Here is a 24,740-nt window from a genome sequence, read left to right as displayed (position 1 = left end):
CAATCTTTAGTGCCAGTATAATAGGCAGGGAATTTCTTTGCTTGATTAAAATATGTAGCTGCCAATATGTATTTTAATTGTTATTATAAATTCTAATAGCAAAAATGGGCAGAATTTCTCAAGTGTGCTAGTTGATTAAACAGCTGCCTGCCTTGGTAGCAGCTCATGTTTTAAAACAGTGCAACAATGAGAGACATTAAAGACAACTGATGATTTTACAGATATTACCAGTCCTTGTTGATGTCATACATGGAAATCTATGAAGTGGAAACCCTGTACAGTAAGAGTATCATCACTAGAAAACAGGTGAAGCACTGCAGAAGGCGGCAGGCAGGCAGGCTTGAGTAGATGCAATGTAGGGTTTGGTCTAATGGCATGACCCATTTCTAAGGAAATTAATCTTATTTGTAATACAGTCAGATGTGAGAGTCAGAACTTTGGGAAGCAGGCATAAGTCAGGCATAAGGAAGACAGGCATAGGACTGTCGATGACTCGTCAGTGACAGTAATTGTTACTTGGCTAATTTGGCTAAGCTTTTGTTTTGTTTTGTTTTGCTCCATCAAGATCTGTGTTATTCTTAGTCTATAAACTTGCTTATATTTCCAACACCTATATATGCCATGCATGCTATTTAAATCTACAAAAGACTTTCCAAAAAGTCATGGCCATGCAAAGCTTTCCTTAGTGTTCATGTTATTCTTTGTGGCTAGCTGTAGAAAGAAACATGGCTTGGCATCTGTGCTATTAAAGATCTTACATATGCTGGTCAGTTCTCTGGATGGGTGGCTGTACAATTTGATTACTCATAGTAACACTTGCTACAGGTTAGTTATTAGTTGTGGGTGGAAGTGACTTAGGAATGGAAGAAGTTCAAAAATACCTTTTAAACTCTTCCTATAGCAGATACGAAGATTAGATACCCGTTTTGAGGAAGTTGTAAGATAGTGAATTTACAAAGGTTTGAAGGATGTAAATGGCAAAAATAAAATAATAGAAAAAAATTAATCCTGACAGAGTGATTTAGCAACAGACCTGCCAGAGAAATGAAGAAAAGCTGTGAGAAACAGTCCTGTATTGACAGACAAATGATCTAGATAACTAGAACTGTTGTTCTATTTATCCATGTTTTTGACAACTTCCTAGCTAGCGAGAAAGGGAAGAGCCTTTACTAACCATCTGGAATCACAAACTCTTCCCTTTTTTCCAGTATTGGATGTTTTGCAGCACTTGGCTGCACTTCTGGGTTTCAGCAAGAAAACACCTTCTTAAACCCTTCTATGCCTTCTTATTGCTAGAGATATGTATGATGTAATGAAGTATGGGAGCTATTCTGTACATTTATTAATCCTGTGTTTGAATTGTAAACCCTGATTTATGCCAGGTTTTATTTGGGTGTATATTTTTTGCCAAGCTTAACTACATTGGACAATGCATAACTTGACGTTTAAATTTGTCCTAATATCATTTGCAGTACTTTTGCAAAGAAACTACCTTTTGCTTCACCTATGGTTTGGGTTTTTCTATTTTCTTTTAAAAAAGCACAAATAGGTCTGTGAAAGTTATTTTGCTTTTGTGTCTGAAACTTGGCTTGTGTCATATTTTATGAAGCTTGAAGTAATATTTATGCAAGTACTAGAACAAATGGGTACATGGCTGTCTAATTTTCTAAGCCTTCCCACTGGAGATGTTGCAGATGTTATTTGATATACTTTATACAAATCTCTTGTATTTTTGAATTTGTTTAACTTCAACGATAACAGATATAAATTATCTCTCTCCTGAAGTGGAATATTAGTTTGGAGTTGCAAGTTCTCTAATGGCTTTTCTGTTCCCACTGGATTGCCTAATTGAATCTTGTGCACTCAAAATTGTACATGAAGATGCAGGTTAGAACATTTTAGAACAGAGAACAGTATAGGATGACCTATATCTAAGGGCACAGTAAACATCGTATGTCTATAAAGACCAATGGCACTGTAAGAGAACAAAAAAGGAAATTATTTGGTGATTGTATGTAAAAGTAATTGCTACTAAAGATTATATGCTTGCAAAGTGCTTGTCATGAATCTCAAGTATACATTGGGACTAGCTATTAGGAAGGCTGGACTTAGGTGAAGCTTGTCAGGTATAAAGAAATTTTGTCTTTTACTTTTTGATAAGGTGTTCTGTAATGCCACTTACAATGTTCTAGGAAAATTTAGATTTTTAAAGTAATTTTTAAAGCTAGATTTTGTCTGGTTTTGCTATTTTAATACATCTTGGCAAGGCTAAACCTATTGTGCCTATGGACGGATAGCAAAGATGATGAATAGCCCTAAATTTAGTTTTGTTTAAACAGCTGCAGAATTTACTTTAATATGGACAGAAATATCCATGGCTAGGGTTACATTTGTTTTCCTGAATAGGAAAGATGTCACTTTTCACTGGAGTGAAACGTCAGACATCAAAGAAAACAGAATTTTGTGACCCTCTGTTAGTCCCCTGGTAGAAGAGAATGATGTTGAAACGCTGGAAAAGTTTCCTCTGTACCACAGGAAAAAAGCAAAGCTTTTTTGTGGATAATGTTAGATTGAATTCTGAATTCATGACATTAGATTTATCCGTGCCCCAGCTTGGGATAGCGTGAGGTTTTATTGTTATTTATTTATTGTTATTCTTTTCTAAATTACTTAGAAAAGTGTGAGAAAAAGATAGGAAACAATTATGTTTCCTTTTGGAGAGTTTGAGGCTATGCATAGATTGGCATTTTGGGATGGATGTGCTGTATTGTACCAGAGACACTGATCCCACAAATAGCCAGGCTGGTCCAGGTCTGCAGCACAGCACTCCTTGGAACATCTAGGCCTTCCCTTATTTGGAAACCAAGATAGAGGAATGGGAGCTGATGTTCCCATCTTACAGCTTTCTTCTGAAATGTAGGTTTTTAGGCATGGAATAGTTGTTTTTTCCTGAAGAATGCTAATCATTCAATCTTGCAGTGTTCTGAGTTTTATTGCTTTTTATTTTCCTGGTTTGTTTTTGATACCTGATGATTATGTCATAGGAGAAAATTTGTCTGCAGTTCTAAATCAGCTGCTTGACCTTGGGATTTTGTTTTCATGACAAGAAGGTTTTATGCCCTCTCAAAAAGGATGATTAATAAATATATAATAATTTGTATTAAGAAATTTAAAAAATACTGTTGTGTTATGGATATGAGCCTGATGCGTGGCCAGGACGAAAAAGCTCTCCCGTTGAGTCACGAGGTTCAGAAAGAATCCCCTTGCTTTCTAAACTCCCTTCTCCGAGAGGAGTCTAGGTGCAGCTAGATCTAGTCATAGTCTCAGACTTGGTCAGTGGTTTAGGTATAAAGGATTAATATGTACACAGCCACTCGTCAGAGTCAATGTTTGCCTGTCAGAGTCCTCTCAAAGACTTTCACTGAAACAGTTTTGCAAAGTTGAAAAGATAGATGATTTATTAAGGTGACAGATAAAACAAATTCGGAATTGCTGTTTGATAAATGCAACTTACTGCAACTATTGAGCTCCAGTTAAGAGTTCAGTGCTTTTTGTTAACAATACTTTCCCAGGTAACATCTGACAGTCGGAGGTGCAAGTCTCACTACAGAGGCGTACCTGTTGGGGAGGAGGGAGGTCCAGGCCTGTCAGCCCATCCAGTAGTTGGAGTTCTCATCCTCAAAATAGAGGATTCTAATTGCCAGATTTATAGTCATGGCAAAGTGGGACTAAGTCAATTATTGTGTGCTGGCTGGCCTTCAGCAAGGGCTATCAGCTCTGGAAGGCCAGTGGGGCCCGATGGCTCAGTACAGGGCAGGGTGTTCAGTACAGATGTGGGGGGTATTTCTGGCTTTTACTGAAGCAACACCAGGGTGTGAGGCCCCCGCCTCACCCCACGTGTCACTCAATTTGAGTGCTATACCACACCCACCACATCTGTTTTGTGAGATAAGCGTGTCACTCAAGTCAAACCCAGCTACTGCTGACTCTCAGTAACTTCTGTAATCGGCACCAACAATTCCAGTGTCCCACAATTACACAGCCTGCATTGAATTATCTCACAGTTGTTAGGATTAGAGATTCATAGCCTCTTTTCTGTATGCCTTGTTTAATTGTTATCTTTGTGTTTGTTTTACAGGATGCTGTACTTTCGATGAGCCTCTCAGTTCCTGTGGCTATAGTCAGTCAGATGATGATGATCTTAACTGGGATCAGGTGAATGCACCGATAAAGCCCTCCTCAGGTCAAGGGATACCATCTGGTTGGTCTTTTATTTTGCTTTGTTTCTCTTTGATGATAGCTTATGTGTTTATTCAGCATTTCTTGAAAGTACTATTGTTAGAAAGCTATTTCATCTAAATCTGTTTAATTGCAATAGTTAGATCTTCCAGGTGATTTTTGTGAGGGATATTTTGCAAATCAAAGGTCTTCATTTGTGTGGGGAACATAAAGGTTAGAAAGTAGAAATAAAACTTGGTGTCACCAGGGAAGGCAGAAAGAAAACAGAATGATGGCTTGAAAATTAATGTGAAGGAGTGCTAGAAACAAGCAGACAGGACTACTCAGGAGGACCCAAAGAAAGAAGGAATAATAAGAGATAAAATAATGATGTCCTTAAAAATTTTCATTGGAAGAGATAGTATTCAGAATCTGTTCTGAAAAAAAAAAAAAAGAGAATGAAAAAGAGGTGAGAGAAAAAGGAGAGAAGTATGCCAAAACAAAGGGCTTCAATGATATTGTGCCTGTGTTTAAAAGAGTTGTGATACTACTATTTAATGTGCTTTGTGAACTGCATACAGTTGGACCAGACTCCATAGCAATAATCCTTGTATTCTGCTGAACTGTAGACTTCGGTAATACAGTCATTCCTTTACCACTTCACCCACACAAATACATAAAATTTGACCATTGGTTTTAAACTATTCTCTAGCCTAAAACTTATCAGTTATTATTTTTTCAGGTTATTACCTAGGCATGTTAAGAATTCCCCCATGTACTGATTTCCATCTCCTGGGGGCGATTGCTTGCAGCCCAGCTCAGCATCTTCTTTGGCTTTTAAAGACTGAGCCTCCTGTGACTATTCTCACCTAAAGAAGCCAAACCAAAAAGACTACTTCATAAAATCACTGACTGTAGCTTCACGGGACTTCTTCTGCATTAGTCTCACAATTTTGTAGAAATCTATGCAGAACACTTAAAAGCATTGCAAATAAATGTCCTGGTGTTCCACATCAATTTCAATTAGTTCTTTAAAGCACCCATAATAAACTCCGGCATTTTTGTAAAATCTCTTTTAACAGTTCTCCTCAAGAAAATGTTCCTCCCTTGTTTTTGGGTAAGGGAATTAGGAGATAAGCAGTGAATCTTTGTAAGTAACCATTTAAACAAAATGAATGTATGCACTCATCACTAGTGGGCTAATAAATTCACTAACGTACAATATGCACTAATCAGCCTTAGGTATCATTCACTTGTAAAAATGTTCTCAGTGCTCTTCACTGTAGACTTACCAATGTTGCCATGTGTTGTGGACAACATCTGAGGCTGATGGTTGAACTGAAGTGCCGTCTCCTTCAGCACTTCATTTCCTCTGGCAAAGGCAGGACTCCCAGCTTCAAGATGAATGTTCAGTTTGCCAGAGTCCCGGCGCTTGGACTGTCATGCTAGTTTGAGTTCATCATCCCAGATAAAGGAGGTTCTTGCAAATTCCTTTTTGAACTGGTTCTTGTCCAGTGTTCTTGACACAAACTGCTAAAAATTTTCTGGACTATTTCATTAGTGCTTAATACTGTTTCTGAAGTTGAAGATAACACACATAGTTTATCAGTCATCTTGGCTTGCAGTACAAGCTATATAAATTCTTTTTCTCAATCACACCACTGGAAATTCTCTTCCTATTCCAAATCTCATTCGTTACTCTCCTCATTTGGATTTTGTGAAAGCTGTTGTCAGTATATGTTGTTCAGTCTTCTTGGCAGATAGAAGTAGTTCAAATCTGTGTTCTTGTCTGTGATGACCATAGGCTTGTGTATTTTTTCATTTGTTTTGTTTTCCCAGGGGCAAGAGTCCAGACTAGGGACTGGTATTTTTATGATGGGAAAATTATATATATATGTAATTTTATTTATCAGATGTCATACAACTTGTTTCTTTTTTGTCTTCCTGCATTTATAACAGAAGACTAAAGTAATGTTCTGATGATCAAGTAAAAAGATATTAAATTTGGTAAGAAATTATGTTTAGAGTTTAGGGACTTCTATTTCTGCCCATAAAGGAAGTGAAATATGCATTGGGGGTCTTGGGCCGGAAGATGAATGAGGCAGTCTGAGGAGGGTTGTGGATATTGGTGCCTTAAAAGGTCAAAAACCCCTTTGAGAAGGAAAGAAATGCTCATATTTTTTTGCAAATGAGAAGCAGTGTGTCTAAGGGCACGATTGACTCAAGTGGTATCTAATTTTTCCTTATAATTTCATCTAGACAGTTTTTTTCCTGTTCTTGTTCAAATCATCATCTTAATGATTTTAATTAACTTTCAGTTAACCTTAGCGAGAGGGTTATGTGATACACTTCAAAAAATTATTTCAAGTAGTTTGTCAGCAGTTTCTGAGCTACATAGTTTAGAAGAAATAACTTCAGATGATAATGAATAGAACATCTTAGATTAATGGTTTGTGTGGAATTCTTGGCTTGAAAGCAAAGTGCTTTATGCAACAATGTTGTAATACTAGACTGAAACAAGAACTCTCAGTTCAGTAGTCCCTTGTCAGTAGAAAAAATTAATACACATAACATTCTTAATTTCAGGCAATATGCTCCAGTGAGTGAGTTGATGTCAATGTATAATATTTTGTATAATTTGGTGTCAGTCAGGAGGAAGCACACTAGTTATGGCATCTGATTTATTTTAATCCGCATGAGACCGTCGAGAGCATAGCTGTGCTTCGGATAAGTATTTTGGCTTGAAATGTTATTTCAGTGAGACAAAAGAAATGTCATGTAACATTCATGCATATGTGTGCATGCATTAATGTACACACTATATATTTGCATGTGAGTGGACTTTAAAATTTCTTTGTGAGGTCTAGTTTTAAATGAAAATTGTTAAGTTGTATCAAAGAATAATAAAATGTTTCTAGAAGTGTTTCTTACAGTGGGCTTTAATCCTTGTTGGATTGTTACTGTAGTAGTTATTGCTACTATATTGTAGTGAAGTTATTGCTACCAAAGTAAGTAGGGTTCTAGTGCTCTCATTTTCTTGGCATATAAGCATAACCTTTAATGACTCAGTACTAAACAGACCCAAAAAGCAACGATGTGTGTATTTCTGTGTATATTGTATGGATTAAATGAGAGAGGTTAATCCACTGCTTTTCTGTTTCAAGTGTCCTGTGAGCCAAATTGAGTAAATGCTGTAAGAAGAGTGGCTCTTTTATTTTCTGAGCCTCTGTCTTCTTGTCTTTCTGTTCCAAGAATGTATGTTTATAATAGTGTTCAAAACTATAATTATAGAAACACTTACTCATTATTAATGTTATCTTGCATTGTCCCGTGGAAGAGTTATAGCAGTTTGATACTAATGTGTTTATATAATACACATTTACAATTACAGCTAACTGTAAACCCTCTAGCTGGGCTCCAGTAAAGATGTCTTAAGAAAAATATGCCCAAACAAATTACTCTATTGCCAAAGTGTTGGCGGTGGGGATGGGGGGGCTTCAGGGGAAGCCTCTGTGAGAAGAGACCACGTGCTGCCCCGTGTTGAACACATTCAATTCAGCTGGCTCCAGTGGATGCACCACAGGGCATAGCTGAGCTCCTTAGTGATGTTAGTGGCACCAAAAACAGTGGGCAGCAGCTGTGAGAGAGAGAGGAGTGATAAATATGAAAGAAACAGCTCTGCAGACACCAAAGTCAGTGAAGAAGGAAGAGAAGCAGGTGTTCCAGGTATGGGAGCAGACACTCCGCTGCAGCCCATGGAGGTGGTTCTGCAGTCTGTGGAGGACCACACTGGAGCGGATATCCATGCTGCAGTCCATGGAGGTCCCCATACTGCAGCAGGTGGACACGCCCTGAAGAAAGCTACAGCCTGTGGAGAGCCCACACTGGAGCAGGCTCCTGGCAGGAGCTGTAGCCTATGGAGAGGAGCCCATGCCTGGAGCAGATTTTCTGCCTGGAGCAACCTGTGGGGTACCCACACCGGAGCAGTACCTACCTGAAGGACTGTACTCCATGGAAGGGATTCATGCTAGAACAGTTCCTGAAGAACCCCATGGGAGGGACCCATGTTGGAGCAGTTTGTGAAGGACTGTCTTCCATGGGAGTGACCCCACACTGGAACAGGGGAAAAGTATGAGAAGGAAGAAGCAGCAGAGATGAGGTGTTATGGACTGACTACAACCCCTATTCCCCATCCCCCCATGCCACTTGAGTGGGAGGAGGTAGAAGAGGTTGGGAATGAAGGAGTGATGTTGAACATGGGACAAGGGAGTGGGGTGGGGTGGCGTGAGGGGAAGATGTTTGTAGTTTTGTCTTTCTTTCTCATTATCCTACTCTTTATTTTTTAATTAGCGATCAATCAAATTAATTTTCTCTAAGTTGAGTCTGGTTTGCCCATGACAGTAATTGATAAGTGATGTCCATGTCTCTGTCTTAACCCATGAGATTTTTTTGTCCTCTTTTTCTCCCCCTTCCCTGTTGAGAAGGGGGAATGAGAGCATGGCTGGGTGGGTGTTTGGTAACCAGCCAAGGTCAACCCACCAGTAAAGACATTCCCAATCCAATTAAACACTTGGATGAGATTTTTTTTGTTTTTAATAACACTTTTGATCAGTGTGGACAGTAGCACCATTATTCTGATCTTGCTTATGTCACATTGATGGCATCTTCAGTTTTGGCTTTTTTTAGGAAATAGCAAATTTAGAACATAATAATTTATGCCAATTTCTTGTAGATTTATGTCCCACAGGTATCTACAAACCACTTCTTTCCATTTGGAATGTAGTTGCAAAGATACTTTTCCACACCAACTGCTTTAATTTTTTTTGTGTATTTTAGTACAGAAAATCAAATATGAGGTACTTACCTCACTTCTTTGTTTGTTACCTCCCTAGTTATCTCAAATTAGCGTGTCATTATACCAGTTTTGTTTTTTGCTACACTATGATAGCAGTCTTTATCATCTAGTTGGTAACTTTTCAGGGAGAGACCTTTATGCTTTCCTTCATGTTGCTTCACCGTTGGAAGGCACTCTAAACATATATATAGCCTTCTCATTGCTTTTAAAACTTTCTTTTGTCATTGTGTGTATTAAAAAAAAAATAGTTGTGCCTTTGCACTGTTGTGATCAGTACTGCTTCCTTATCTTGTTCATTTGTCCCATTTTTTATTTTGTGTTTACCCAGCAGTTCTAGTCTAGTGCCCCAAGGTCCTATGATAATGAAAGTATAACATAAACAGTCTTTTGGAGCATTTCTTCCTGCATTTCTGATCTGATTTTTGGTTGATCTCCCAGATGCTTATTTCTTCCTCTGGCCTATGTCTGCTCTACTCACTCCATAGTCCCATTTAGGTTCATGTCCCATTCAGCTCATCGTGGCCAGTCGGCATGTTGACATTGTGATATTCCCACAGAGTACTCTGATACTTTACATTAAAACTCAAAACTGTAGTTTATTCTGAGATGTTTATAGGAAGAAATGCAGGCAGAGTGTGTGAGTGCAGTAGTGAAGCCATCTGTCTGATACCTGGCAGTGCATCCTAGAAGAGAAGAACAGAATAACAGAGCAACAGAGGTGCTGGTTTGATTAAAGGGGGGGGGGGGGGGGGGAGGCAGGGGCAGGGTGTACAAGATGAAGAGTTTATATGTGTGTAAATATATATATATGGACACATATATGTGTATGCATGGATGCCAGTTTACCGATTGAGAGCAACTGGCATACAGACAGCAGTGAAGAGAAGAGAATGCAGGGTCAGAGCTCTGGAGCAGTCGCAGTGAGTTAGGTAGGATCTGGAGTAGCCTGAGGAATGAGTAGAATAAGAGTTGGGAAAACAGGTGAGTAAAAAAGAAAAGCAAACAAAACAGAAGTATGCAAACCACAGCAAAACAGAATTGAGATATTTCAGTGCATTGTGTTAGTTTATATACTGATACAGTAAGTCTTGTCACTGACAGTGATGCAATTAGAATTTTACAGATTACTGTAAGAAATACAAATGCTGTCAAGAGTCTGCTCTATTTGTCATTTGCTGGATGTAATTTCCGTTCATGTCCCATGTATTTTCTTACAAAAGACTGTGTTCAATTGTGTAAAATCTTTCTACGGTGTTTCACAGTTCCAGTTGATTTCTGAAGGACAGTAAGCATTTTTCTTTGATGCAGTGGTTGGTTTGATATCATTGAAGGGATGTCACTGCATTTGCAATGAATCACTGGCATCAGCCTTTCATTCATTTTAGAATAGTTCAAAACCAATTATAAATCAAATCTTCACAGACTGCCATTCAGTGCATTGAAAGGATGTTTTCAGCAATGAAGACCTCTGTGTTTAATATAGTGCTGGTCAAAGCCAGGATGAGGATTCTGTTTGTGCTATTTGAAGTGATAGTATGTGATTTTCATGGCTATATGTAATTTTTTGAACACCCAAATCTTGGGTTTTTTTTATCCTGAATATCTAGTGTTGCTTAATGTTTAGTAATGTCTATGCAGTATCTGCAGAAAATGCATATATTGTTTATATTAATTATTGTTTAAAATGGCCTTTTAATACCTAGTTAGCAGACATGCATAGCTAGCAGATGTTCCATAAACTGAGATACTGATTTAAAGAAGTATTTTAATATTATAGAATGTGAGGTAGTTATGAGAAAAATGTACGTTGTTGTTTAATTGTGCGTAGAAGAGTTGTGATCCATTTTAAAAAGACAAAGTGATTTGTTGGCTAGTCTATATTAAAGCCAACTGCAATGTCTTACCAAGTAAAGTTATAGTACTTTGGCTTTCCATTGAGGTGACTATTCTATCATTAGGTCTGTTTCTAACACTGCACTGTGTTTGTGTTCTGTGTTAGCAGGGATGCTTTTCTTCTGTTTACATTCATATAGAAGAGAATTAGATATGTTTCTTATTCAATGCTGTTTCTCCCAGGTTACTTTAAATAGCTGCATTTTTGATTCATTTGAATGCTAGCCAGAGATAACGTGAAGTACTGTCAGGGTGTGGGAGTTAAACCTTGTTCACTGTGTTCCAAGTTAACATTTTCTAGCAGAATTTTCTAGACCTGGAACACTAGCATGTTTGGCATTTTATTGCATATCCAGGTAATATAGCTGCAGTCATTAAGGACATGACTTTTCTGCAAGCAACTCCAGCTCATGTTGACATATTCAAGCCAGTTTTGAATAAATAGCGTAAGCTGATATTGGTTGCTATTAATATGGTGCAACATGGAGGTCAGCCTGAGCAAACCACTTGAGTGCGCACCCAGCTAGCTTTGTGCTGCCATGGCTACAGTGCAGGCACTTAGAGAGGGTAGCTACTTTAAAAGCATACCTAAAGACTTGGTGAGTGGTGCACTTAACAGAATTGTTCAACAACCAAGACAATGCCATCAGCTACATCTGATACCAGAACAGCTTGTTGTGATAACTTACAGAAATATTACTGTCATTTTTCTAACTTCTCACCTGACTTTAGATTTCAGCACCTGGCACAAATACTGGGTTTATTACAAATACTGAGCATCCGATATTCTTGCAAAGGGAAGTAAAAGATTAATCGGCATCCGAGTCTCTGATTCTGAATCACTGACTGCCAATGTTCCTAGCTTGCTTGATAGGCCAACTAGGCAAGTTATTTGAATGTATTTTGCCTACACGCCTAGTTGGGCACCCAAAATAGTTGGGTTAATATGCTAATGATTTATTTAATCTTTTGTTCTAGATGTTCTCTACGTATGACTTCTGTTTTACCCTTTTTTCTTCTTTTGTAGAACAGAGTATTTTGAATATAAACAGTGTGGTTCATGAGATAGTGGTCAATGTAGATGACTGACTTTCAAATTTTATTTGAAGGAACAGGCTTTTCTGTAGTATCTGTAACTGTAACTTGCCAGGAGGAGGAAAACAGTTGTCCTGTTTTCTTATGCATTCCAGCAGCCCTCTAATGTTTGAGTGCAAAAACGCAGAATGTGCTACAGCTCATGGAAGTGAGTGGGAGACTCTACATCAGGATCTACCAGTAGCTGATAAAGATTTGTTAAAGATGTTTGATGGGAAAATGGTGATATGATAAGTTATGACTACTTTAATGTTTGAGGAAATCTCCTCTTCCATAGAAGTCAGATGGAGGCTGTTATGGAAGGTCTGGGAATTCACTTCTTGTTAAACCAGAGTATTCTCAAAGCAACCTGGAAGAGAAAGTTGACTGCTGAGACTATTTCTTTGTAACACCACATAGTGCCACACAGTGCTAAGCAAGCCCTCCAGCCTAACTCATTTACCTAGCTGTGATTACACATTTCCTGCTGAGGTTATATATAACACCTGCCATCATATATGCTGAGAAGCAGCTAACGTAATAAGCTAGACACTGGAGCTGGGTTTGAAATGGTTTTTTTGACAACAAAAGTGTTTAGGATTACAAAATTTTACTGTTACACATTGGGAAACCCAGTTTCCTTCCCATTTTCCACCCATAGTGCCCGACACGGTCCTGCTGGTTAAGTGCATCAGAATCTTGTTTCAGGTTTCCCTGCTAAATTAAAAGTAGAAGTACAGTGAATAACAGGACTTCTGTTTGTGTGTCTATTTTACCTCCCTGGAGTATTCATGAGAAGTTCCCTCAGATGAGGTAGGAGTATCCAAAGAGGAGAGAGAGAAAGTGAGGCAGGACAATCCCAACAGGAGGGAGGGAAAGTGCTTCATGTTGTAGAACCAGTAAATAATGCTTAAAGTATTTTATCAAGGACTCGGGACAGCTACCTTTGCATTATCTTCTGGTGAACTGCCATTTTTCAGCTGGAATATTGGTCTTGAAAAGAAAAAGTCAGTTGCTTCTAGTGGAGGCTCTTGGGTCAGAAAAGGCCACACAGAATGTAATTTTCCTTCCTGGGGAAAGGTACGCCTGAGACATGTAAATGTACCTCAGGAAGCTTTAATCTAGGTAATTTGGGACACCATAGTAATACAAATGAGGTAGCACTTGCTTTAGCATAGGGTTCACTAGCTATTCACTCAGTGCTGAAGGCTATGTTGCTGTACCATCCCTGCCATGGGTGTTTTACTGAAACCACTGCAGTTTCTCCTGAAGTTTCAGCTGACAATTTTTGTGCTTGTTTGCCTGGCTGTTCTACTGGAGAATGAAAATACTTAGAGAGTTTGAGAAAAGCTGTGACCAGTAAAAAGCCTGTAAGGACTGTGAGTAAACAGTGAGTCTGAAGATGCTCCCCTAAGAACTGCACTCACTGCATTGCAAGGTCAGGAGGAAGGGGAATAATCAGAGTATTCCTAAATAAGCTTTTTCTTGTTTAGTAATTAATCTACTGGAAAAAAAGCCTCTTAATTTCTTGCAGTCTTCAGGGCTTTTCTTTCAGTCTCATGCTTATCCCATTAGATTTCTTCTCATCCATCCTGTCCTTTAGAAACTAATAAAGAGTGGATCAAAACCTTTCCTTGCATGTACAGGCTTCAAAGTGTGTAATGTGCCTGCCTCCATTTCAGGGCCTAAGTCAGTTATTTCCTGAGTTAGAAGTTTATTTTTAAGCCAGTTTTATATGACGAGATCATAGTCATAGTCACAGTTAAAATGTCAGTGAGCTGGAGATGGACTCTCACTCCTCTTTAGGAGTGCAAACATGATTCCTCAGGGAATCATTTACTTGGCATGTTATTTTAAGGCTTTTTTTCCTGAAATTGAAGAGGGAATTGTTGTCTCAATTAGATTTATGGGAGATTTTTTTTATCCCTTCTTACAGCACTTAATTTGTTGGCGCAGGCATTGATGACTGATAGTATTTTTGTTAGCAGCTCGAGCTGTGACTATAGGAAGAGCAGCCAAAAAGTCATTGATTTGAGTGATTTGAGGCAGAGGTCATTAAATGCTGCATCAGAAAGCTCTTTGGCAAACCTATCATTCACAGAGCACTTGTTCTTTGGGTTGGATTTGAAATTACTCTGAAGTGTAAGACAGTGATAAAGAAAGCTTCTTCCTCATCAGTGTCAAAAACCAGGCCTGTATTCTGGCCAAACTAGTATTTGATCAAAGTTTAACAGCAATGTATTTTTAGCATCTCCCTTTGTCTTCCTCCTTTTACCAGAGAATTGTGTGTTTTAATTTACTTCATTAACCTTAATCAAGCCCCACAGGGAATACTCTGTGTAATACTTTGAAATCTGATACATAGTACAAGCGTACTGGAGAATGTTTATAATGCTGCAGAGTGAAGTTTCTTTACTTAGCATGTGGGCATAAACAACATTTTTTTCAATGAAAGGAATTGTTTCAGCTAAAAGCAGTACATGCAGGAGACTGTATAGCCACCTAGAAGTTCTACTTGCAATGCGGCTTCAGGTAACTGCAGATGTCTACACTTTTTTGGACTTTTGCTGTCAAGTTGAGAAGAGTCACGTGGCAGTATGTCAGGTGGCAAATGTGGCTGCGGAGTGAGGTTAGTACATGAGCAAAATGAATGGATTGTATTTAAATCCTTTTGCTTTTGAAGCAACCAGATTTCCCAACATATCAGACACAGTCTTAATTCCCTTGTATATGTTTGCAGAACTCAAGAGCCTGAATTCTATGAGCTGAATTAAAGACCTCAGTACTTTTGTTCTCAGTGTTAAAGCAGTATGGTTACTTGCCTTATCAGCTAAAATAATGCTTTCTTCATCTAGAAGTCACAACATTTCTAATCAGCTGCATTTCAGTAGCACAAAGGAAAAAAAGAGTACTGTCTGGACCTCACAGAAAATTTAGTGATGTACACAGCCATTTAATTATGAGAAAACAGGTGCAGGTAATTATCCACATCATAATGTTGCAGCAGCTAATAATATTAAATATTTGTGATAATTGCATGCAAGCAATTGATCACAGTTCTGTGCTTCTCACATGATACAGATTTAAAAAGCACTTTTCAATACATACATATTCAAATCAGAACATAGAAGCTACTTGATACACTTTTCTCACCAGTGACTTCATATACTATGATTTTTCATTAAGTTCAAATATGATTGTATTGCCACTTAAATTTTTACTACTTCATTTTTTCCCTTACTTTAGAGGGCAGAAATGTCATTCTGCCAAATCTGAGTTCCTGATTTCCCCATGCTTTTAAAGTCTTTACCTCTCCTAGGTGTCATAGTCAACTCTTGTGTCGCTCTAGTTTCTGCTGGAGCAGGACTGGGCAGGATATACTTCACAGTTCATTAGCTGCTGTTGTGACATTCAGGTCTTCCCAACACCCCATTTTCAAATCAGAAAAAAGTGAGAGTCAAAAAGGCATGTAGAAACCCACAAAAGGATAAGAGTGAAATTAAACTGAAAATAATTATAGTGGAATCTCCTTGGCAGAATTACAGAGTGGAACATCGTCACCTATTCCTGGAAGCACTATGCAAGTCACACTGCAGCAAAGAGTTTTCCAAGTGCCTGGTACATATGCACCGAGCATTGGGGCGCCAGCCTGAAATCAGGAGTCAGATGCTGTTCTTCCCAGAATGTCTGTCTCCTGCAATTGCACAAGAAATATATCAAACACATAGTGACAACAGGATGATGCTTAATGTATTCTCTTACTTCTCATGTGTTGAGAGCCACAAAAAAAAAAAAAAAAAAAAAAAAAAAAAAAAAAAAAAAAAAAAAAAAGGAAGGGAACTGGGAATTTGCTAAACAGGCAGTTTCTTTTATGCAAGAGCTGTGTGATCAGACCACTGCTCAAAGGAGCTAAAGATGCTTCTTTCTGAAGCTTTTTGAAATTCATATCTTGCAGTTGCAAGGAAATGACCCTATCCCCAAGATGAGAACTTAAGTTGTTCGTTAGCCCTCCTTTTGCTCATGGGCTATTGTAGAAGAGAAATCAACACGAGAAATCAATCTCTAGAATAGAAATCAAGATTTTTCAAGCACTTGGAAGACTCTGGAAGGACAGCAGGTCCCTGGTGCAGTCTTTTACCTCTACAGTATTTTAGAAGTTTTCAGTTAATAGGAATTAAAGCTAATTACTGTTTGAGTGGCAGACAACACTGACCCTGTGGTTCTCACATCTTAGGAAAGGGATCCTACCGCTGTACTCCTACTTAAAATGGTGGTGTCATGATCTCTTACAAGTGGTATCCCAAGAAGGAACTGAATGAGAGGACAGGCTTTCAGAGAAGGATTCTGGACTTTTCTGTATCCCAAATAGGGAAGAGTGCTTTTATAGGAGCTAGCAAGGTACCTGAAGAAAGGGATGTAAAACTTGCTGCTTTCTTGGCATTTCCTTATGGGGTTTCCTTATTAAGCATCCACACATCAAATGAAATTACTGTGAAAGGTCTAGGCTGGGTTGAAGAGGGTCTTGTTCTGAGGACATTGGTGGGGATATTCTGCGACTGTTCTTGCACTAGTGCCTGTGGGAACTGATTAACCCAAAAAGCATCATGCAGGACAGCATGAAAATGCTACCTGAGTTCTGGAAGCTCATCATGTGGCAGCACTATCAATGATTACGTGCCTGAAACAAGAAGTCATCATGTCTAGAGTAGACTTGGTCAGTCGCAGCATCAAGCTCTCTTCATGAGTGCACAAAATGGTATGTGAAATTTAAGGCAGCCTGTGACATTTTTAAGTGGAATAAATTGGTGTACTATGTATAAAGAGATATGTTATCTTCAGCAATAATACTTTAGTGTTACACGTGCTGTGGTGTGTTTCTTGCCATGTTTAAGTTTAGCACGAGGCACGTTTGCAAAGGCAGAAAGTTGTTTGAAGAAATGTCAATTCAGGCATTTTACTTATAGCTTGTAAAATGTAAGGAGATTCACTGAGTGCATGGCAGTTTCCACCCCCCCACCCCCCAGCCTTTTAGTGTAGTAGTGACAACAATTATATAATTAGTAAGAAGTTAATTATTATTTTAGTTACAGCAAGGAAAAGCTATATTTTGCAAGGGCATGTTATAGTGCCTGCTGAATTTAAATTACCCATGGTTATGGTTGTAGTGTGTCTACATCCAGCTGTATTTTTAAGTTAACGTATAGTATTAAAACAGGTCATTTTACCTCCTGTGCAAGTCTATAAAGAAGCAAAGTTTATTAAGAAAAAAAAAAAAAAAGAAAGAAAAAAGAAAAAGCCCTTGGAATACACAGCTTGGATATGCTGTGTATTCACCAGTGAAGTCAATCATTAGGATTTCTACAAGTATAAAATGGATTTATATTAGGTGTTACACATCTATGTCAATTAATGTTGTACAGCTTCCCCTTTAGTTCCATTATTCTTTTCTCCTCCTCTTCAAGCTGTGCGTATTGTAAAATGCCTCCAACTCTGATCTGACATTCTCTGTAGTATTAAGGTTTGGATTAGACGCATCCTTTTTCTGTCAGGTTATTCCCCTTCATAGCTGGTAGAGGTAATTTTCGCTAAACAGCAGTGATATTCTGACTTAACAGCAAAAGGGTCATAAAAAAATCCTCTCCAAAGTGGATTATTTCTGGAATTTGAAATCTAAAATCGTTATGATCTGCTGAAAGATATTCAGCACTGCACATGAAATTATACAGACATAAATAAAAAGTTTTGTGTGTTTATTTCCCATTAATAAATTTCCCTTTAAAGTTCCAGGAAGGAGCTCCTCTGAGATCTTTTATTTATCCATATCACTGTCATTCAAATGAAAATACTCTTTTGGAAAAGCTAGTTCTCTACCTGTAATATGGAAGTAAAAACTGATACTACAGTGATGCTTCAGCAACTAGGGTGCTCCTATTTATCTTTTGAGTTTCGCAAATAGAGCCTATCCTGTGTAATGGAATATAGAAAATCCTCTGGTGTAATCTCAGGTTGTCTAGTTTCTTTTGCTGGTGAATTTTGTTCATATTGAAAAGAAAATGTTTGAAGTTATGTAACCTGAGGCCAGTATTTTCTGTGCTAATAGGTGGGCTGCATTTATGATGAAGCTGTGCATTTCCTTTACTTTGCAATTTAAGAGCCTTTCAATACTATTGTAAGGCTGAAGCCTGACATCCTTTTTTTTTTTTTTTTTTTTTTTTTTTTTTTTTTTTTTTACTATATTTGCTACATGGCAGTTTGTAATGAAAGGAAACCTTAATTTCCAAAAGATTTATTTGCTTTTGTAACTTCAAGATTCTGTTCTTGTTCATGTTCTGTACAGTTCATGTGCTATAAAATTTCTTGCGAAAATATATTTATTTGCAAGAATTTCATTCTCTCTTTCTTTGGCTTTGAGCCCAGTATGTGCATGATATTTCTGTTGTCTGGAATTCTTCATAGCGCCTCTCTAAATTCTGCTGAATCCGCTAGCCACAGACATTACATTTTGCATCAGCTGTTGTGTTTGTTATTGTGTGCCAAATTTCTCTATTTCCACCTCTAATTCAAGAGACACTTTTTTTAAGCGTTATTATTTTTCACAGATTCATTTCCTAGCTAAAGCTTTTGGTGTACTGTATTTTAGCATATCAGTGGTGCGGAGTCTAGGGAAGCATAGACTGTCAAATTCCCTAAGGGATTCTGGGATATCCTTTTTTAACTTAATAGTTGCCTGAGCTTTGCTTTGCCTATTAAAATGTGTTCCTTTATGTTTTTCCTCATCGAACGAAAATTTGATGGAATATTTGAAGACAGGTCTAAAAAAACCACATGCATTAATATTTATGGATGCATGTATTCTAGAAGGCCTGAGTAGCAATAGGATATAACTGCGTTGATGAATTTCAATACATCTGCTGAGCCACAGGATATTCTGAGCAAGGTAGTTGCCTTTACTTTGAAACGAACACATGAAAAGATTTGGTTTCATTTGGCTTCCACATGCACAGATGCATTACTTACATTCAAGATAAATAATGTTACAATCTGCTTTTTTTTCAAGGTGTTCTTCAATACTTAATACAAAGCTTTATAACACATGCTTCTTTCCATGTCAAGATTAAATTGTGAAAAAGCATGTTTTAAGAAACTGATAACAATTTTTGGCAATTTTGGGGTTGCTAATCAAGTGCAAATAGCAGCAGATGACACCAAGTCTTGCCCTCATCTGATAGTCTTTGTCTGCAATTCTGAAGTTTGTTATACAAGACACATTAATTATAGCACAGTAATTGAAAGTGTAATTATTCTTTTTCTTTCCTCAGTACATTCTTTATTATGGTATCAAAAATAATTTTGCCTCAGATATTCTCATGGTCCTTTAAAAGAGCCAAATCTCATTGTTGGAAATGAAATTTCAAGTAAATTTTGAGGTGTCTTTACGGAAGATAAATGTTTTATTATAATAAGATAAAACTTCCTGATTTAAATTATGAGGACATCATACTTAAAACTTGAACAGCATGTTGATTTTTAGTAAGACATTGTATCTGACTGTGGGCTGAAGCTGGATTACAGTTATCCTGTCCATTACTGCCACTGACTTCACCTGGGACTCGTTTTCTCACGCTAGGCTAGATATATGCAAATGATCACATCTAAAGTTGTGATGGACTGTATTTTGTGAGTATAAGTTGCTTGTAAACCAAAATAATGATAAATTTTTATGAAGAGAACACAATAAAATATTTTTCTGTGTTTTTTTTCCCTCTCCACCTCTCTTCCTCCTTCTTCCACTGCTTTCTAATCCTTTTTCAGTAACAACAAAGAGAGACTAGCCTATTCTGTATAGTTATTTTACTGTAGTTTGGGGGATTCTATCTATAACGCTGTACATTGAGGAAACATATATGTAGTTTTACTTTGCAGTTCCAAATGATCTAAGGCTCCCTGAAATATTTTTATTTTGAGACTCAGATAGGAACATACTTCTTAATTTTATTGAAGTTCTTTTGGGAGAAGAGAAGGATTTTTTTGTTTTTGTTTCTTGACAAGGAACACACTACATGTCTTGATAGCTTAATTAGCTACATCATACTGTAAAACAACATTTGGTTGTTTAAGGATGCAGGAAACTTAAAAGACCAAATCAGCATTTTCTGAAACCTTTCTTGAAGAAATTAAATCAGAAAAAAGGCACTTTCAGCATACATACAGTTACCTTGGCTGGGGGAAAGAACAAATGCAAGAGATACATCTGGAAAAGGGTACTTAGGAAAAAAATTAGAAAAATTACATACTCATTTTATGGTCTTGTGGTAGGTACTGGGTGGTTTTTGTTGATGTCAGGCAAATTTCTTAATTTTCTGTTTTACTGAGCACTCTGTCAATCAACAGGTAGCCTTGAAGTCTAGTTCAGGACACCTAGAGCTGGTTGCACAGGATCATGTCCAAGTGGGTTTTGAATGCCTCCAGAAAAGGATACTGCATGGCCTCTCTGGGCAGCCTGTTCCAGCGCTGTGTCATCCTTCTAAAGAAATGATACCAGCTACACCGCTGTTACAGTCTACCTCCAAAACAAAAAGTATCAGTTCACCTCTATCATTTTTTTTTGTTCTATCACTAGCATGAGATCTAGGAGGACTATAATGCTTTTGCATGATAGATAAGGGATCAGTGGTTGTCAGGGTAGCGATAGATTTCTTGCATCAGTTTTCTCACGGAAATTAATGAAGTCCCTCTCTAGCTGTTATACTGAAATAATTTAAAATGTGATGCAAGTGTTTAACCTTTTTGTAACTGCTCGTGCAGAAGGCCTGAAGCAATAGTTCCTTGTTTTGGTCAGTGCCGTCTCGTGTAACAAATGTGATATTTGTCAGTGCTGCTTAGGGTTTCATTTCTTACTGAAGTTTGTACAACTGGAGAGGAAGTATATACGCCTATTTCCTGTGGATGAGCTGAAATGAAGCCTAGTTTTTAGGTAGTTTCATAAATACTTATATTAACTTGACCGACATCTTCCTTCCCCCATTAGCAAGCAGTAAGGGTTGACTGCTTCTTAGGGAAAGGGGGTTTAGAAGCCAAGGGTGACCAGAGCATCAGCTGTGCCCTCACAGATGGGCGCAGTCCCACAGCATCTGAATGCAGCCAGCACAGCCAGTAACAGGTGTAACACCTGCTAGTGGGATCCAAGGAAAGCCCCAGGTCTAGGACACAACTTAGGGGCCAGGGACAGGAGCCAAAGGAGAAGGGGCTGTAGACAGGGCTGGGAATGGGCACTCCACCGGCATTGCTGGGACAGGGACTGACAGCTCAGGGCTGAGCTGAAATGGGGCTCCAGGGGCAGGATATGGGGTGGAACAGTATGGCCTGGTAGTGTCCTTGGGAACCTGGCATCACCTTCTTCCACATCACCAGCAGTAAAAAAAAAAAAAAACAACAACACAACAACACAAACCAACAGAAAAAATTAGTTGGGTACCTGATTCGTTTTACTGTGCAGCCTCATAGGACAGAAATGGGAAGGCACAATAGGTATGCGTGGACCACTGTCAGTAGCAGTACTGGTCTATATTGGCTTAAAAACAATTTTGGCTACAGAGGTAGGCCTTGAAATGCTTCCTAGACTAGCTTCTGTGTTTCTACCCGATACATTACTTAGTAGATGGTGTATCAATAATAGTTGAAACAATTCTTTACCCATTTAAAAAAAAAAAACAACAAAACACAACTGCATTTGACTGTAACGAAATTTCATGTTATACCTAGAGAAACTAAAGGTTATTGAAGGTTATGCATTAAGAAATGTCTCCTGAGAAAAGACCTTTTCTTCCATCAGCGTTATCTTTTTTGTTTGTACAGCAAAACTGGGAAACAGTTTATTCCTGTTTTAGTTAAAACAAAGGGGTGTATGGTGGGGGGTAGAAGATGTTAGTAGCAAGATGTTTCCTGTGAGTCAACTAATAAAAGTGTGTTCCCTCACTGCAAGTTGATGACCCTCATATCTCTTATGCTTGCTAATGCCAAATACTGCTTACTACTGTGTAGTAAACAGTCTTTCTGCTTCTGGCTTCAGGTAATTACAATAAAATAGTAAACCACATATTAACAGCTTCAACAGGCTTGGTTTTAACATACCTGTCAAATAAATAATAGTGCGCTGTAAACTAAGTATTTGGACTCGATATCACATAGGTAGTATGGTCTACTTTTCAGGAAACAAGAAAATTAATCAAGGACATAGTAAACATGACTAAAAAGTTACTATTGGTTTCACTTTCGCGAACAAAATGGATTCTAGATCTCACTTTTATAGATGCTATGTCCCTATTTTTGTTTCGGTTCTGTGTGACAATTACTGTCCTTGTTTCACGCTTGTTATCCTGTGTTCCTAGTGCAAAAGCCTGTAAATAGAAAAAACAGGGCAGGTTTTGAGAAAAGTGACATTCACCACTGATGACTATTTGGGACTCATTTATCGTGCAAAATTAACCACAAATGGAACATAGCGTGGCTCTCATAAGCAAATTTCTTGTTAGCGAGCATTAATAAAATTTACACTCATTTATGCAAGAATGCCAAATGTTTTTCCAGAAATGAGTAACACCTCATAACAATCATGAGACCTTGTGATATCCTACATAATTTACAGACAATCTAAATGACCTACGCTGGTTAAGTGACTCACTTGAGATGAGTCAGTGGGAGACTGTGAAATGAAGCTCAGAGGTACTTACACTGGTTCATGGTTCCTAACAGGATGCCTATGTTGTTCCACTCTAAAACACCAGTGCTGACTCAAAAGTCTGCAATACACCTTTAACTCAAGCTTTCATTGAAATAAAAAACAACCTTAATGAAAGATGCCTTAGTAAAATACAATTTTTTTATAATGGATACGTGCAGTCAGCATTGGGTAATTACTGCAAAGAAATGCACTAGAAGCAGCGCAGGTATCCCTGCACAAGACAGATGATGATGTGGCTGTGAACGTTGCGTATCTTTCTCAGCCCAGTGAACTTCAGCTCACTGTTGACTCAGGTGAAGTTTTGCTTTATATTATTGGCAAAACAGTATTCTTATTCTTTAGTTTTTTGGGTTTTTTTTTTTTCAGTTTTAGGAAGCCTGAGCTACACCTCTTCAGCCTTTACCCAGAGACAGAGCATTGTGTCAAGTGCTCCAAATTTGAGGGTTTCGCTCCAGATTAATTTTACTTTGCAGTCATTTATAAACATTAGTATTCTGATATTACTTGACAATAGTACTAAATGTATTATTTTAAATTTCTAAGTATTATCAGGTGATGCAGATTTGTGATGCAGATTGCTTTTGAAGGGCTAGAAATTTTCTTTGGCAATTGAAATTTCTAAGTCTCCATTTCCAAGTCTGATTTTAGAAACTGAGTCACGGTGCGGATGTACATGGGTGCTAGTCATGCTTTTCAGCATCTTTGGTGATGATTTGCAAGACTTCATAATCTCTTCTTACCTAGGATCAATTTGGCCATTTTGAGGCTAAAAGCTGCAGAATGTTTGTGTGAAGATCTATGGAAGAGCAAAGCAGAAGGATAAGGAAAAATATATAAATTATAGAGCTTTTAGTAGTGTTCAGCAGAATTATTTCCACTGGATTTTCTAGTAACATGCCAAATATTTTTTTTTTAAGTAGTGAATGTTTCTATTACTCTATTATCATATTAGCTGAGCTTTTGTGACATATCCAACCCTAAAATACTACTTATCTCTGCTAGTTAAGTACCGGAGCCATTGCTAAGTAATTACAGTACTAAGTATGTATTCCTCCTCACCCTCTGACAATTTAAATTAGGGGGGAAAAAAAAATAAAGATGGGGAAGGATTGAGGATCGCAGGTTTCTCTCTAAGTCTTAGTAACCTTACTAACTGAGGTTGATAGTGTAAAAGGAAAAATAGCTGAGTCTGTAATTGCTGTCCTAGCTGAGACAGATGGACAATCACAAATAATAGTAGAGTGACTACATGTTTTATGCTAGAAATTTGTAAGGAAAGGTAAGCTACAGAAAAATAAGAGTTTAAATCTCCCTGTGGGTATAAGCTAAATATTAGAGAATTCTAGTTATTTCTGGTGATTTGGTCTCTCTTGAAGTGCAAATGTTTTCTAACTGTTTAAGCATGTGCTATATTGTTATAGGGAATAAAATACTTTCTGCTTTCCTCCTCATTCTTGATTAAAAAGTAATTTTCCTGGTAATTTTCTGGGGCATTTGAGAACCCTTAAGAAACATTTTTACTAGTGTCTCAGAAAATCTTCAGTGTTTTCAGACTTTTTTTCTTAACCCCCCCCCCCCCTTTTTTTTTTTAATGGACTGAACTAGTGTATTACTCTTTAAAAAGAAAAGGAAAAAAAGAGATCTTTTTACCTGTCATGAAATAAAAAGAATGCTAGAGAGAATAACTCCCCATTTGTTAGAAAATCAATTGAGATTTTAAAGGTAAGAAATACTATTTTTGTTGTTTAACCCAGGATTAAAATCAGTTCATCTAAAGAATGCTTTTCACATGTAGTTTAGCACACATAATTGGTAGATAGATAACTGATGAATGTAAGGATGTGAATGCTTTCTATAGGTTTAAGACACTGGTTTTTTTACTCTGAAGGATTGGAAATAGACTACTGTCGAAAAGTTTACTCGGGGTGGTATCAAGACAGCAATTTTTCTAATCAGGTG

At 37.7% G+C, this 24,740-nt stretch overlaps 1 protein-coding gene across 12 annotated transcripts in view; it reads left to right on the top strand.

The window, feature by feature from the left end:
• Positions 1 to 24,740, top strand: part of PTPRM (protein tyrosine phosphatase receptor type M) — a 479,902-nt gene that overhangs the window by 105,251 nt on the left and 349,911 nt on the right. For 11 of the 12 annotated variants that reach the window (XM_040587165.1, XM_040587163.1, XM_040587160.1 and 8 more), the window contains exon 2: positions 4,139 to 4,261. In XM_040587165.1, coding sequence (XP_040443099.1) covers positions 4,139 to 4,261 — 123 coding nt within the window. Of the gene's footprint in view, positions 1 to 4,134; positions 4,262 to 24,740 lie in introns of those variants that run through there. The other variant, XM_040587164.1, reaches the window with a different exon arrangement.

The sequence above is a fragment of the Falco naumanni genome, chromosome 3, assembly GCF_017639655.2.
Source record: "Falco naumanni isolate bFalNau1 chromosome 3, bFalNau1.pat, whole genome shotgun sequence".
NCBI lineage: Eukaryota > Metazoa > Chordata > Aves > Falconiformes > Falconidae > Falco > Falco naumanni.
This window is presented reverse-complemented; position numbering and strand designations above follow the sequence as displayed.